Raw genomic sequence first — 15413 nt, 5'->3', positions numbered from 1 at the left:
TATGACACAGAAAGCACGTAATGCCTTTGGTGAAGTGTCACTTAAGAAGAAAAAATGAGATTTCCCTTCCTGTATGTATCATGATCTGCAGCTCTGTGATGTGCAGCCAACTTTCCCTTATATTTGGAAATAAAAGGATACCTTCTTATGGTAAGTAGTACCAAATGTAGACAGCTCTTATGCTCAATTGTGTCTGTCTGAAGAGGAGTGTTATTATGGTGCTGCACAAAAGATTTATTGCATGGTGGCTTTTTCCTGAAATCTACAGCTGTCTTTTGTTTTAATCATTGTGTATATAAGGAAAAGAAAGTCATATGACATGGAGCACTTCTAGTTCTTAAGGGCACTCTGCGTTGCCTAGGAGAAAGCCTAAAGTTTGCATAACAGCAAAAACCAGAGCAGCCTTAATTTTGCAAGTGTGTAGTAATTTTACTGTAGATGAAAACTCCAAAAGGAAGCCTCCATTCAGTTCCAGCACAATTCACTTGTTGTTTGTGACTTTTTGGCACACAAATGCCAGGAGATATAGCGAGGTACTTTTCAGCCAGCAGGCATTCATTTCCTTCTCTGAAGCAGCAATAATCATTGTTGAAATCTATCTCTAAAAACAGGAAGCTTTATCATTTTGATTTTCTAGCAACCTCGCCCTTTCTTGTGAACCTGACCCTCGCTACAAATCATCTGCTTTGATTCAAGCACGACTGTTATAAGACTGAAGCACAGGTATTTCCTATTTTGCTCTAAAGCACATTCGGTGTGTGCTTAGAAATGTCCCTGCTCAGGGTGATTCATCCAGCCCTGCAGGAGCACTGGTTAATGGAGCTTTACACAGGAGACCCATATGTTTACATCGTGCTTTTGTTTATGTTTCATTTCTGTGGAATAGAGGGAATGAAGCAAGACCTCTTGCACTGGGAAAATATTATCTGAGAGCAAAGCAAAAGGAAAGTGTTGAGGATGAATTTCAGGGACTACAGCACAGATGATGTTTTTTGACATAGCAGCAGCAAGTAAATTACTCTCCTAGTGGTACTTGGCAAGAGGGCTCTCCACACAGAAGTGTAGCAGACTCACAGCTGCACTGGTGTTGTCAGATACATTTCATCCCTTCTGGAATGGGTCCTTGGCAGTGTGTGCAGGGTTGGGCGCACACACTTGGTGGTGCTGACTAATTGCTCCTGAAGAGAGCAGTCAGCCAAGACCACTGCCCTCCCAGCACTGTAGTCACTAAACCCCCATCTCCACTCCATGTTTTGGCAACATAAACATCCTCTGGGATGCCCCAGGCTCTGGGCTACCACATGGGAGCAAGCCCCTTTACTCCCCACTGCACAGGAAAGCTGGTGCCCAGCTGAGGAGCCCCTGGGACATGTTAGCCTGGGAAACTGCTGTCATCACTTTTGTCACAGGCTTTTGTCTTTTGCTGGCTGTGAAGTAATCCTAGGGTGATGATGGTAGAAGAAGGGATACTGGCTTGAATGCAAAACGCTGTTAAGACTGCTTTATTCTCAGGAGGATTGGCTGAACACCTCACTAAATCAACGCAGGGAGTGGGCATTTAAATGGCTGACAAGAAGATCCAGAAAGAAATTCTTTGAAAAGGATTGTAAATAAGGTCATTGTAGGTCAGCAGCCATCTCTAGTTCCAGTAGAGAACTATATCTGACATAGCTTCTTGCAGGAGTATTACTGCTTTCCTTAAAGGCTGGACTAAGATAATGGGAGGTGGTCTAGCAACTTAGTTTCCATGTTGCCTTGTATTATTTGGACAACCCTAAACATTGTTTATCCTGTGATCTTGCCCCTCTGGGTCTCCCAACCACAGCACAGTGGTCATCCAGACAAGCATTTTGCAGGGATACAAGGGTCCAAGTGCACCAGCTCTATGCAGTTCCATGTATTAACTGCGTTACACTGAGCCAATGTACCTAAACACAAGGAGAAGGAACTGTGGTTTCCCATTCCAGCACATGTTGTACCCTCTTTATGGCATTGTCTGCTCTGTGCCACTGTGTCTTTGTGGTGTATCTGCTCTATACAGACTTTAGCTGAGTTAGCTGCAGAGCCAAAAGCCAGGGATGTGCTGGAAGTAACTGATCAACCTTGGTCAAAACTGCTGTTGAAATCACAGTCAGTTCCTGAAACAGTAGATAAGACATCCTCCAGTCACTGGCATCACTGCATCTGTCTTTTGAGGGCAGCTGTCTGCTCTGTCTCCTGTTCTCAGCACCTCCTTCTCCTCCTACCACCTTAGTCCCCAGCCCCTCCCTTATCTAAACCCCTGGGAAAGTCCACTCAGGATCTCCAGTGAAGGAGCATGTAGGTGCTAACCAACCAGCCTGCTCCTGGTGCCTCCTGAGCACCTCTGCAGAGCTCTACACAGTGTGGGCTTGTCCCCTGCACGCCCCACCGTATGCCCACAAGTGACTGGAGAGCTGCTGAGGAAGTGATGAGGGCTGGCCGCAAATACAGATTGAGTCCTGGCTGTGAACTTGACAATCAGGAACTGCAAAATGCTTCTGTGGCCTAAAGCAGCATTTTCAGTGCTTTTTATTCTCTGGGGTTTCTTTTGCTTTGTTCACACCAGAGATCACTGATAACAGATGAGAAAAGGGAAGAGGAGGATTTCTCATTTGCAAACACGACACTCCGCTTCCAGCAGAGGAGGTTTTGCAAATACTTTGTAAGCAGGAGAGCAAAAACTCACCATGGAAAATGCACCAGGCTCTACCCCCACAGTACCTGCATGATGATGTCCAGCTGGCTGACAGGAACAGGCTTTCTTGAGCTTATTTTCTGCTTACTGTCACCAGGAGGTTTTGAACATGCACATGTCACACCCCAGGAAGATCTGTAGCTGCATGACACAGAACAGAAACTGTTTCTGTGAAAGGAAGAAAACAACTTTACAGACTGGGAAGGAAACAAGCAATCTGGGCCAAGAGTCCAAACTCTTTCCCCTGAATGCTTTCCCAGTCTCTAACCTCTCATTATTTAATTATCACAAGAGAAATCTAAAGAGTCTATTCACTGACTGCTGAATAAATGCTAACCTGCAACATTGGTCATACTTAGACACTTCACATTTTTACTGGTGCATATGGGACCTGAGCACTGTGGCAACAAGTTCTGAGTCAACTGTGAAGAGCCAGAAGAGCTGAGACCCTGCTTATTTCAACAGACCAATCAAGACAGACCAGCCCAAAAGTTTCTTGATACTGGATTTTATATTTCTGCTTTTTAGAGGTTCAATGGATGTAATGCCCAGCAACTTCACCTGTGGTTTCTGCTATGCATGGCTCCAACCAGAGGGTTTTCTAAAGGTCCTTCTTGGTCCCATTAGGCAGCTGTGAAGAGGATGGACATGGATGATCAAGTAAGAGAGCAAAGGAGGCAACACAGCAAGCTGAAGGTATCACTTCCTTATTGTAGTTCAGATTTTTGTAAGCAACACAGCAAAGGATGTTGTTAAAGCTGCATTCAAAGAGCTGCAGTAGATCCTGCTACTAGAGAGCAGTGGACACTGTAGTGAATACACTCAAAATCTGAGGGGAGGCGTGGGGGATCTGGTAGGCCTGGCATAGACCAGGTGATGTTGTGGTAGAGAAGATGTGCAGCACATGCTTGTGACACTAGGGTGCAAGTAGTGGGATGTAGACAAAATGGTATGCCAGGAAAAGACAGTCCATGGTGAAATCTGATAAAGGAAGAAGAGGCTGCAGGGGTTGTGCCCCTGAAGCAGAAGGGTAGGGCAGCTGGTGACAGTTTAGGAGGGAGAAACAAGAGATAAACAGCCTCTTTCTTGTGGTATACAGTGATGATTAATATCTGAACTGATTTATAATGACTACAGCTATTGCTGTCTCACTTATCCCAGTTCTTTGCAGCATAACCCCTTTCTTGCACCCCAGCCATCACTCTGCTCTTATTGATCATGATTTTGCATAAGGAGCTGGCTGACCTTCCTTCCCACCCACACACATTTGTCAGCTTTTTGTGTACAATAGTGATTCTTAAATCCTTAGGCACCAAATTTCTTGCTCTGAAATCTTCCGAACCATATTGTTTAATCTTTCTAGTCTGCAAAGCACTAAGAAAAGTCATATGTAAGCCTAGTTTTATCATAGTGCAGAAATTCAATCGTTGCATGTGGTAGAAATCTCATGTCTCAGCAAATTTTACATTTTCTCATGCAATGCGAATGTGCATGCACAAATCCTGGCTTTGCATGTCAGATGTACACATCAGTCAGACACACACAAAATTGCAGCTCTGTCTGTGAAGCAGGATCCAAGCAGTGTTAGTGGCAAGACCCTGCACTGCTGCTCTCACATATCCTTGACCACTTGAGTCCTTGAGAATTGTCCAGCTCCTAACATAATAAGTCTTTTATAAAAGAAAGAAACAACCTTCCCATTCTTTTTCTGAGGCCATGACTTAGGCTACTGAGACATAGATCCAGGAAACCCAAGAAGGATGTGGTTTTTGAAAGCATCACTGCCAGGTAGTGTGTTGGCAATTAAATCATTATCACAGTGTTTAAGCCAGGTTACTGAGGTGCACAAAGGAGTAGGCAAGAAAGTGGCAGAAAAGATACTGTTCCTTTTGGTTTTTTGAACAAGCTTAGAACTTCAATCTCCTTAAACAAACTGAGTAGTTACTGAATTATTGAGGATACAAAAAGCAATACATGCTAATTCTGTCTGTAATACACCCCCTGTGGATGCAAGAGGAGAGACTGTTCAGAATAAGATTGTCAATTTTTACATGGGCAGAGTGCTGCAGGCCAGCTGACTTGGCGCACACGTGACACTGCTGAAAATTGTGGTATCCCTGCATCTGGGTGCCTTGCCTCCCCACAGGATGGAACAAGTGAAATGTTCACCATACCAAACAAGGGAGTGCTCTTTGCACCCTGCAGTCAGAGTGCTGGCAAAGGGGAGGGGAGAAAAGGAGGAAGAGAGAATCTGCATTTCAGAAGTAATATGGATTTGCACCATGCAGTCTTGCCCACACCTACCTCTTTGTTTCCTTCAGGTTGTACAATCCATTTGAACTGATTAACTAATGGGATAAAAACTTGCAATGTTCCTAAGTAACAATCAGGTCTGGATTAAAGATAACATTTTAAACTCCTTCCATCACCAGCTTTTTCAGAGGGAGGCTGACTCTGGCTCAGCCTGGTGCCCTGGCTCATGTGCCATGTATCCCTGCTGCTGGCAGGAGCTCTCTGCACTCTCACCTGAGCCCCTCAGCTGCCTCCTCCCCTGGGCAAGTCCCCGTGGGGCTGCTTCAGCAGTTGTAGGCAGATACATCTTTTGTGACCCCTCTCTCAGCTTGCCATGCCATCTCTCAGGGGAGGTACTACACAAAATCTAAACCTGAGCTTTCCTCGTGTCCTCTTTCTGGCACTTCATCCTATGGCTATTAAAGGGGAAAGGGGCCCCAAAGACCAGGGAAGAAAGAATGAAAACAAAGGTGAGATGTATTTTTCCCTCATCCATCTGAAATTTATTCTACACTCCTCAGTTTGAGAAGAATTGCTCTATCTCATATTCCTTCACTCTGACTGGGGTTTTGGGTTTGATTAAAAAGAACCACAACCTAAAAGAAATCAAGGTGGCAATTAGATTTTTCTCTTTTTCTTTAAAAAGCCAAAATAGATTTAAGGAAGAGTTATTATAAGGAACATTCCCAGATGAGTTTTCTTTTGATGTCTTAGTGTGGTCTATATTTATTAACTATATATAATGCCTGCTCTCAGTTAAGTGGATATTTTTGCAGTTTTTACAAATGTGATAAAAAGGGTGCCAATGTTACAGTTGTGTTTCAGTCCAGCAGGTTGGATAGGAAGGAAACAGAAAGTTTAATTATGGCAAGGTGTGGATTGCTGACACCAATGTATGACTTCTGAATTTACAGCAATCAGTAAAAGATGCTCTTTTGCTTTAGAAGGAGAAACATTTCTTGGATGGTGAGAGAGGACATAACTATATGTTGATCTTTTTCAGAAAAGCTTTTACTCTCACATTACCAGGAGGAGAGATGGAACCCCAGCAGACTCACTTTTAAGCACTGAGGAAATAGTAAAGTTTAGGAGTATTGTCATCTTTTTTTTTTTTAACTGAAAATTGCTTGATATTTTTATCCTTGCAAACATTTTTGGCATCCAAATTTGCTTTAGGTGATTCCCCCAGGCAAGTAGGTAAAGAAAGCAGTATTATTCATTTATCTTGCTTCATGCTGTGCCTGGTGGCAGAGTGTTGTTTTTCAGTTTCCCATGCTTTTTCATGAAAAATGAGAAGACTGAATTTTACACTGAACAATGCAGTTCTGCAGTTTTGTTTGTATTGCAAATTAAAATCCTGGTTCAGCGTTGGGCCTAGCAGCTTGTGTTAGTATTGGACCTAGAAGCCAGTGTTAGTATGGTGTAGGTTGGGCTGCTATATTCCTCCAGGTGAAGCACGGTTGGCAAGCCTTAGATCTTCATGCACAAAACAGCCTTTTCTGTAGCACAGCAACCAGAGAAATATACAGGATTAAGTTCATCCATCAGGTTTGCTGTGGTGGTCGAGCTCCTAACATTGTTCAGTGTTCCAGAAGGGTGAGGATCATGGAGGGTAGGAGCAGAAATTTTTGAAGAAGGCCAGAGAGGAAACACACACTTAACAAGAATGAGAAGAGAGAACAAGGGAAGAACAGAGTTGAGGGAGAAGAAAGAAAATGAGAAGCAGACAGTGCAAGACAGAGAAATAAGTGAGACACAGTGGTGCATTGCAGGCACAAAAGCAGAAATGGAAGTGAAAGAGGGGGTGTTTTGAAGGGACACTGAACACCAGCCCTGGTCACGCTGGGTCAGCATTTCTCAGCCATGAAGCACTCAGGCCCTGTACCATTCCCTGGCCCAAGCCTGGAGCAGGGGTCTCTCTCATGACTGCAGCTAAGGACACTGCTGTGCCAGCTCTGCCAGAAACAGCCCTGCTCTACTGCCCTTGGTCAGGCAGAGCCATACTGAATGAGGCACTCTGGAGAGTGAAGTTGCTGCAAAGGAAGGTGGGAAATCCCTCCTGGCTAAGATAAATAGCCTGGGGCCAAAACATGCAGAATCTCAAAGCTTTCCATCACTGCTGTTATCACTCCTGATCTATTTTTATGCTGAAGCAGCTTCAGGTATGGTTACTGCAGTTGGCTGAAGTTAAGAAACTGAAAAAAACCAGAGCATAGCCCTTCCACACAGTAAGTCGCCTCCCAGCAATTAGCCAGCTTACTGGGAAAGAGGAGCCTTGTGGAGTCACAGTCACTTGTTATTTTCATTCTGCCTTGTCAGCCTTTCCTCTGTGTGTGTCACAGAAAAAAGTCAGTTGCCCGAAACAAACTCCAGTTGATCTGAAGTCTGAACTATCCCTGACCCTAATGACTCATTCCCATATTTTTCCTATTTTTTCACTAGCCAAGAAAAGTTTCCCTTAGTTTGCCAAATTTTCAAGATTTTCAGAATTTTCAGTATTTGGGCTGTAAGTAGGGAGAGATTTTCCCTGTGGATAGTTTGATTTGATCTTTTTATTTGTTCGCCTTTCTCTGTGTGGTTATGTAGTGTGATAGGCTGGAGGAGACAGGAATGTGCTCCCTTAGCCCTTGCACATTTTCACATTAGTGAGACATAACTTGGAAGAGGAAAGTCTCTTCTGGAGCCCAAGCAACACATCCTAATATTCAATTACCCTCATAGCTATAGAGAATGTTAGTGAGGCCAGTGCTGCTTATTCTGAAGTATTTGTCTAGTTGTACTGTGTGAATCCAAAGGAACAGCTGGTCTAAATTTCTCTAGAAATGTTTGAAATCTCTAAGCAGATTCAACTTATTTAATTTCTGCTTTGGTTTTGGTCTGTCTGGTCTCCATGTCACCTCACCACTGGGACAGCCACACTTGGAGCAGATCTTTCCTTTGAAAGATGTCAGTGATTCATATGCTCCTACCACAGCTCCCTGCAGCACTTCAAACAACCACTTTATTTGCACAATAAATTCAAACCAGAATTAGGAAGTTCACAGCCAGTTTGCTGTGTAATACACTAAAAAAATTAATCATGCACTCAGTTTACACAGTCTTGTCCACACAAAAGATTTGTGATGGCACTTTTGTTATGCTAATACTATGTTAATACTTTTACACCACTTTACAGGCTGGTAACTTCTCCCATCAGTGATAAGGTACACAGCAGGACAAAGCATCAATGGCAAAGCCTCAACTTTTAATTCAGGAACTCATTAAATGGTAAGACTTTGACAAATTTTGAAAAAAAATACTTTATGACTGAATCACAGCCTTAATTTTTACAAGCCCAGATTTTTACAGACTGCTGCTTTCTTAACTGCCTATTGATTTGTGTTCATCATAGGCTATATTTTTATAATTTCTGTCAGAGTAATGTTTAAGGCTACCACAAAAATTCGTTCCAACCCTTCTTTTTGCAGTGACCTTTTTGTGCAGATGTTCTGCAGAGAATCCAGTCCCCAGAAAACCCGACAGGGATGAGCCAGGAAATGAAATGCTGAGAATCTCAGGCTTGATCTGGAAGGCAGCCAGGGCACACTCCCGAAAGCAAGCAGCAAGGCTTCTGCCTTGAATGTAGGTCACCACTCACTTATGGAAATTCACTGCTCATGTGAAGAGTGCCATGAAGCAGTGCTTTAGGGAGAATAGACAAACACGTAATGCTCTCTGTGCAGTAATTACAGTGGTGTGAGGGGGAAGACTCCCAATTGCTTTGGATTTTTCTACTCCTTTTTCACCACCTCTGTAGAAGCAAGGCATGTTAACATCTGACATCACTAGAGAGATTCCTCGAGGGCACATTTCACTTGGAAGCAAAGTTTAAATACAAAATTTCTTGACACAAATAAAGCATCTGTCTTTTCTCTTTTTAAACACCCAAGATTACACCCAAGAAGTTGTTCCAGGCTAAATTCTTTTGTCAAGGTGAGGAGATGTCAGCGAGCTAATCTCCCCATTGCCTCCAGATCCCTGCCCACAAGCCTGCCTGCAGCAATTGATGGGGATCATTCCACTCTTGAGGAATACAAGAACACATAGAGATATTCGCTGTGGAGATCTGACTTCTCATGGGCTCTACTGACACAACCTGCAGAGCATGCTTACTGTTTGCATGTAACCACACAATTCAATATGCTGGTATTGCCCTCTGAAAACAAGGAAGAAATAACTGGTGTGATCAGAGCTGACAAACTTTTCATCTGTTCTCATTTCACATCATACTCATCAGAATAACATCTTCCTTCTTGTATATCATTTAGTTCCAGGGCAGTAATGCCCAGTTCTCTGCCACTTTGCTATCCCTTGTTTTGGAGATCCACCACCAGCCATTAATGATCTGCTCTGCTGGCCACTGTCATCACAGTGTGCCAACATCCTGCACATTCAATAAATCCTAATGCATCTCAGGCATGATGATGCAAAGAAAATGTAAGTGCTCAAAGAGAGGTCTCAAGAGACAGCACACTAAAAGTCTTGTATCAGTGCTTCAGTCTCAGATGGAGCCATCAAGGTCTTTCATACTGGCTATCTGTTCTGAAAAGACAGCATCTCCTCTTGATAATGGTCCTGTTCTTGCCTTTCCATCCTCCAAAATGTATATACTGCCCTTTGCATTTACACTCTGGTTTTTTCTTAGTCCCAGCATGCATTGCTCTCTGTAACACTATATCTTTTGATAAAATTACTTTTCTGTCCACCATACCACTAACAGTTGCACTTCCCAGAAACATTCTCCTGATAAATAATGCAGCTGGTTGTATGATGCATACCTGTGCTAGAGTCTAGCACTGTAGCTTTGGGCCTCAATCAGTAGTTCTTCCTTGTCTATGACAACAGCTACCATAAAATAAAAAGGGCCTTTTTTTTTATAGTAGGCCACCAGCCTAACAGGAGCTGTAAAAGGAAAGGATTCTGCTTGGCAGACAAAAGTAGGACATCAGGACCCGGTCTCATTCTCAGTTCTGGCTCAATGTCATGATTATTTCATCTTGCTGGGAAATACTCTGGTTGGAGACATGCTACATCTCAATTCAGCTGCTCCCAGCTAAGAGGAGAAACTCATACAAGTGAGTTTCAGATCCCAATTCTGATACATATTAAATACAATTTTTAATGCAACTGTCAGGACAAAAGGCTTTACTGGCCAATGACCACTTCTGAAGAAATAAATCAAGGATTTAGGGACAACATAGGGACCTACATCCAAAATTAAAATGGAAAAGAAAACCAAAACAAACAAACCAAAAACCAAACCACTGGCTCTGAGTATTTGGGAATTTTTTCCTTATACTAACTCGTTTAAATTCCTCCACTCCTAGAGGTGCAATGCTGAGCATGCCTAGAATAGCCTTGCTGCTAACCTGCTTGAACAGGTTACCATCTAAGCCTAATCAGTTATCAAAGATTGGAATACAAATTCTCTGTATTATTAGTTAGCAGTCAGCCAGACAAATCTTCCAGTTCAATCTTCCAGGCTTAATACAGCTAGTTACAGATTTTCTGAGAATGGTCAGCATTTCATTGCAGGAACCAGATGCAACCACAGCCCTTTCTGTAACATAAATCCTGAATTGCCTTGTCATTTGTGCTCCAAAAAAACTCTCACTGCTCTAGCCAGAGTCTGGGCTCCAGCACTCCACTCAGCACTTTTAGCATTCTCACAGCCCTGTTTGCCCAGATGGAGACAGGTCTACTGTGAGCTCATCACATGCTGAGAAACTTTGTTCAGAATTTGTGCAATGACACATACAATGAATGGTTTGTGGGACTTGTCTACAAAACCTCTAGCTCCAAAATACAAGCCTCCACCTATTAAGCACAGGAGTAGCTCCATTAGATGATAATATGAGGAAATTATGTACTTTATTCAGACACCTATAGGAGAAGGGTGCAATAATATCTGTCTATTGAGAAAAAAATAATGAAATACTCCAAAATCCTTGGTGGAAAGAGCTCATAGACCTTGAGTTCTTAAGGAGCAAATGATCTATGATCCACCATTCTGACTTACTTTTTCCTCCATTCATCTTTATGCCCTAGAGAGGTATTTCTATTATGCAGCTCTAGTTATCTAGAAGCTGGATATCTAGTCAGAGTTGATTGTCTAAGGTCATTTAATAGTAGATATGCAGACAGCTCCAGAGGAAGAGTCACCCCTCCCACCTCAGGCCCCTCCTTTAGTCTCTCCATATTGATCAGAGAAGCTGAGATGACTAGTAAAGCAGCTGCTTTAAAATGATGAGTCCCCAGATACTACCCTGTGTATGCAACTAGACTCTGGAGTGGGTGCAACAGAGAGCCTGACCCCGTGCTGGGCCAGGGCTTGTTGCAGGCAGGGCATCCTGCCAGATCCTGCTCCCACTGCCAGACTTGCTCCAGAGCCACAAGCACCTGGCTCAGGAAGCACACGTTCTTAGTGGAGTTCTGAGTGGAGCAGGAGATTAATGGTCTGGGAAAGATGGTGGTGGTGATGATGATGATGATGATGATGATGGCGTGAAGGAGATACAAGAAAAGAGTGGTGGTCTCTTCTCTCTCCTCTCCCTCTCCCTCTCCCACTGACATTGGCAATCACATTGACAGCCAGGTACTGTAAATCCCATCACACAGGTCTCACACTTGCATTCTTGTACAAGCTCACTTGTTACTGTGAGTGGGCATGTCAGAGATGTGGCTGCCAAAGCAAAGCTGCTGGAGGGAGGAGAGGCAGTGCTACCTCATCTGCAGACCAGAACACACTGCTCCCCATGCTACAGAAAACAGCCTCTGTGAGGTACTTATGGGAAGGACAGGAAGACAACCAGCATTCAGATGTCCTGAATATGCAGATTTATATTTGGAGGCTGTTAGAAATAAAATATTTTAAAGCAATCACATTAATCAGGGACTTCTTATGCATTTGCTGCAATGAAACCCAAATGAAAAGAATCACGAGTGCACACTGCATGTAAAGGTTAATCAAAGGCAGCTTCTTCTTTTGGCAGCTACATTCTTCTCCTGGTCTTTGCCAAGAAGCATTTACTCTGTTGTTTTTCTTTCTTTTTTTTTCATTTTTTTCTTTTTTCCTTTCTTTTAATTATATATGTGCAATTCCCACTCTCAGGTTTTCTAAAAGTTATATCATACCCATTTTACATACATGGAGAAGAAAATGGTGAACCTGTAACATTTCAAATTCTACTTTGACAAATGGGTTTCCAGTAGTTTTGATTGAGACTTTTCTATATCTTTTGTAGAAAGGGCTGACGTATCCTTTTCTGCAGACATTGGAGGTAATCCCCTTAAGAAAACCACCTGAGCTAGCAGAAAACCTCAGAGCAGCCCCTTTGTCAAGCAGCTGTGCAGGCATGTTGATATATTTGTTTTGGGGACAATGCCTCTTATACACTGACCAGCTGGGAAGTATTTGGAAACATTTTATGGATGGATTCAGCATTAAGTGATGGGGTTGACTGCAGACTGCAGTACAAGATCTGCAGTAGTATCTAAGCCAGCTTTCAACAAGCCCATGCCACTTTTGGAAGCCATTTACCTGGTAACATTCACCTTGGGGAAGCACCGATGTCGCCTGTGCTCTCAATCACCCAGGCAAATCACCTCACAGAGCTTCAATCACAGCTAAGCAATCACAGGAGCCCCGATGGCAGAAGTTGCAAGAGAAGCACTAAATCAAAGCACCACCATTCAGCTGTACAGTGTCCCTGCCTCTCTATGTGCTGCTTCTGCTGGAGGTGGAATGCATCTGTCTGTGTGGGGCGAGACTTGTAGGGCTTCCCAGACCGTCCTGCTGCTCTGAGCCAGTGCTAGGACAAATCCAACTGGGGAAGCTTGGTCCTTTGGTACAGAAGCAGGGCTGACTTATGGCTGCACTCTCTGCCATAAGCACCACACTTCCCATAAATCATTAATTTTTAACTTCTTTCAGTCTATGCCAGGAGCTGTACAATAACCCATACTCAATTTTAAAAAGAGACTGAGATAAGCCAAGATACTACCTTTCCTCTTTGAAGGAATTTTGCTCTCTGAGGCCTAGTAGGTGCAGTTGGACTGTTTGCACATTTCACCATCTCTGTCCTTTCCTCCTAGCTCCTCACTGGACTTTTCTCATCACAGAAACTCTCTAATAATTTTCCTCATCATGTTCTTGTGCCATTTCTAAAATTTACTCTCTGAACTTTAGTGTTGTTTAAATTTCTCTTTCTCTCCTTTTTCCATTACTAGAAAGGTATAAAGGCTAAATGAGGTGAATGAGAGTTTAACCCTACAATGTAGTTGCACTTTCCCAGTCAAGCCCTGGTTCTTAGACTCAAAATTCTTACATTAAAGTTTCTCCTTCAAACTTAGAATAGATACAGCTAACATGCCAAAAATTTTGAAGGCAAATTTCTGAGCTCCTTTCAGCCTTCTAGGTAAAAAACTAATTCTGGCTCTGCTCTCAAGATACACCAAGTGTCATGCTGTCTTCTTCAAATCTTCACCTGAAATGAGTTTCCGTCTTGATTTCTTACCCACCTTTAGACTATTTATTTAAAAAATTCTAGTTCATCAAATAAGTTTGCATGGAAGGTATAAATGAGATCAAAAGCCTACTTTGTCTGCTTTTATTTGTCCATGCAAAGCAGTATATGTTATAATCTCCATGCTTTTTCCCCTTAGATACAGTGCCTTTAAAGCACTTGATACCATTGCAGCATGTTATCTACACCTGCAGTATAAATATCACTCACGCTGTCCCAAGCACTCAGGGACATTCTGGTGACATTATGATGGGTACAGCACAGCAGAAGGGAGGTGGGGTGTTCTGCACCTGGGCTTAGCCATGGGACATGGTGGTGGTTGTTGTGCCACACAGCCGTGCCTCTCCAACTAGCTGGGATCCACCCAGAGTCACTCCAAGAAGGGATAAAACACTGCTTCAGTTTCAGCATGGAAAGTCCCCCTGCTGTGCAAAAATCCATAACTACCAAACCCCTGGCAGGGGCTAGCAATTTTGCTGGAGGTCTTGCTCATGACAGCTTGTCCATCCAGGTCAGGAAAAGGTGGATGGATGGATGGATGGATGGATGGATGGATGGATGGATGGATGGATGGATGGATGGATGGATGGATGGATGGATGGAGTAGCCCTGGGAAACCTGTATGCCACATGCTGCCAAAAACCCATTCAGTGTATGATTTCCATCTTCCATGCAGTTTCATAAAGATTTTTCACAGCATATAAACCGGAGAAGGTCAGGATTTCTTCTGGTTAAATGATATTGTTAGTCCGTAGAGAAATACACTTTTCTTGCAAACTGAACAGTTACTACAGAGGAATGTTAGTATAACTTTGATCAGAAAGGGTCTGTCAGGTACAGACAGGTAAATATCACCTAAGAATGGTTTTGTTTTAGTCGTGGAACAAAATTCACATTTCCTAAAACAAAACAAACAAAACAAGGTGAAAGAGAATAAGAGAAAACTGATAGAAGGGAAGGGCTAAGATCTGATAAATGTTGGAGACCGTGACCTATTACTTCTGAAATTACTGTGCTGTGAAAATAACAGTTTGTTCTGTTCTGCTTAGGAATTTAGGTACACAAGACAAACAGCATTTCTCTGTTCAAATACAGCTTTTCAATGGAGCAAATACATTGGTAAAGATCACAAGCTGTGTTCTAACATTTTTTTTATTCCACCAAATTCTCCTCAGTTTCTTTGGCCATCTCTTATTATCTCCTTAGTAGACACTAGCTCACAACTTTTCTACATATGCTGTTTGTCTCACTGGTATTGCAGGACAAAGTACAGCCATCCAAGATATGTCTCCAGCGATAAGATGATTCAAAACTGTTCATATGACTTATGTGCTACCTATCCCTACAGATACATTTTTTTGCTTCACAGCTGCCTTTCCAGATTTTATCTCATTGCCACTTACCATAGTATTTGTTGTGTGGGCGTATTGCTAGCGAACACAGCCTAGCTAGATTTACTTTAAAATGCTGTGAATTCAAACTGCAGTAAGTTATTATGCCTTATCAAAGTGCAAATATTATGTTCCTACCCACATGCCTCTTGTTAAGCTGCAGGTCTTTAGACTGGAGTCCCTTCCTCCTACCCAGTTAGTATAAAAATCTAAGCAAAGAGTTAGGGTTCCATTTATGTTTGGAAAGTTAAATCAGTGAGTCCAAAAGGAATTTAACCAATATTTTGATTTTGTGTGCTGTGGTGTATGGCTGTGGTGTATATCAATAAAAGTTCTTTATCCAAAAAACTCCTTCTTTCTCTCTCCTATCCCTTCCTAATCTCCACTCACCACAGCTCAAGCGCACAGTAAAGGTCCTATTAGAGGAGTCAGAAACAGGAATACAGTGTA

At 42.7% G+C, this 15413-nt stretch overlaps 1 protein-coding gene and 1 long non-coding RNA gene across 5 annotated transcripts in view; one reads left to right on the top strand and one right to left on the bottom strand.

Moving 5' to 3' along the window:
* Positions 1 to 3391, bottom strand: part of LOC119701111 — a 19370-nt gene extending 15979 nt beyond the window's left edge. For 2 of the 4 annotated variants that reach the window (XM_038137214.1, XM_038137196.1), the window contains exons 1-2: positions 3278 to 3391; positions 2743 to 2884 (exon numbers count right to left, since the gene is read on the bottom strand). In XM_038137214.1, coding sequence (XP_037993142.1) covers positions 2743 to 2884; positions 3278 to 3297 — 162 coding nt within the window. In that variant the 5' untranslated portion in view covers positions 3298 to 3391. Of the gene's footprint in view, positions 1 to 2742; positions 2885 to 3277 lie in introns of those variants that run through there. The other 2 variants (XM_038137205.1, XR_005257004.1) reach the window with 2 other exon arrangements.
* Positions 788 to 15413, top strand: LOC119701126. Its single transcript, XR_005257012.1, has 3 exons — positions 788 to 3412; positions 8184 to 8275; positions 8938 to 15413. It is a non-coding gene; the product is annotated as an uncharacterized LOC119701126 (long non-coding RNA).

This window comes from Motacilla alba, chromosome 1, assembly GCF_015832195.1.
Source record: "Motacilla alba alba isolate MOTALB_02 chromosome 1, Motacilla_alba_V1.0_pri, whole genome shotgun sequence".
In the NCBI taxonomy this organism is placed as follows: Eukaryota; Metazoa; Chordata; class Aves; order Passeriformes; family Motacillidae; genus Motacilla; species Motacilla alba.
Note: the sequence above shows the minus strand (reverse complement) of the source record. Positions and strands in the feature narration are given on the sequence as shown.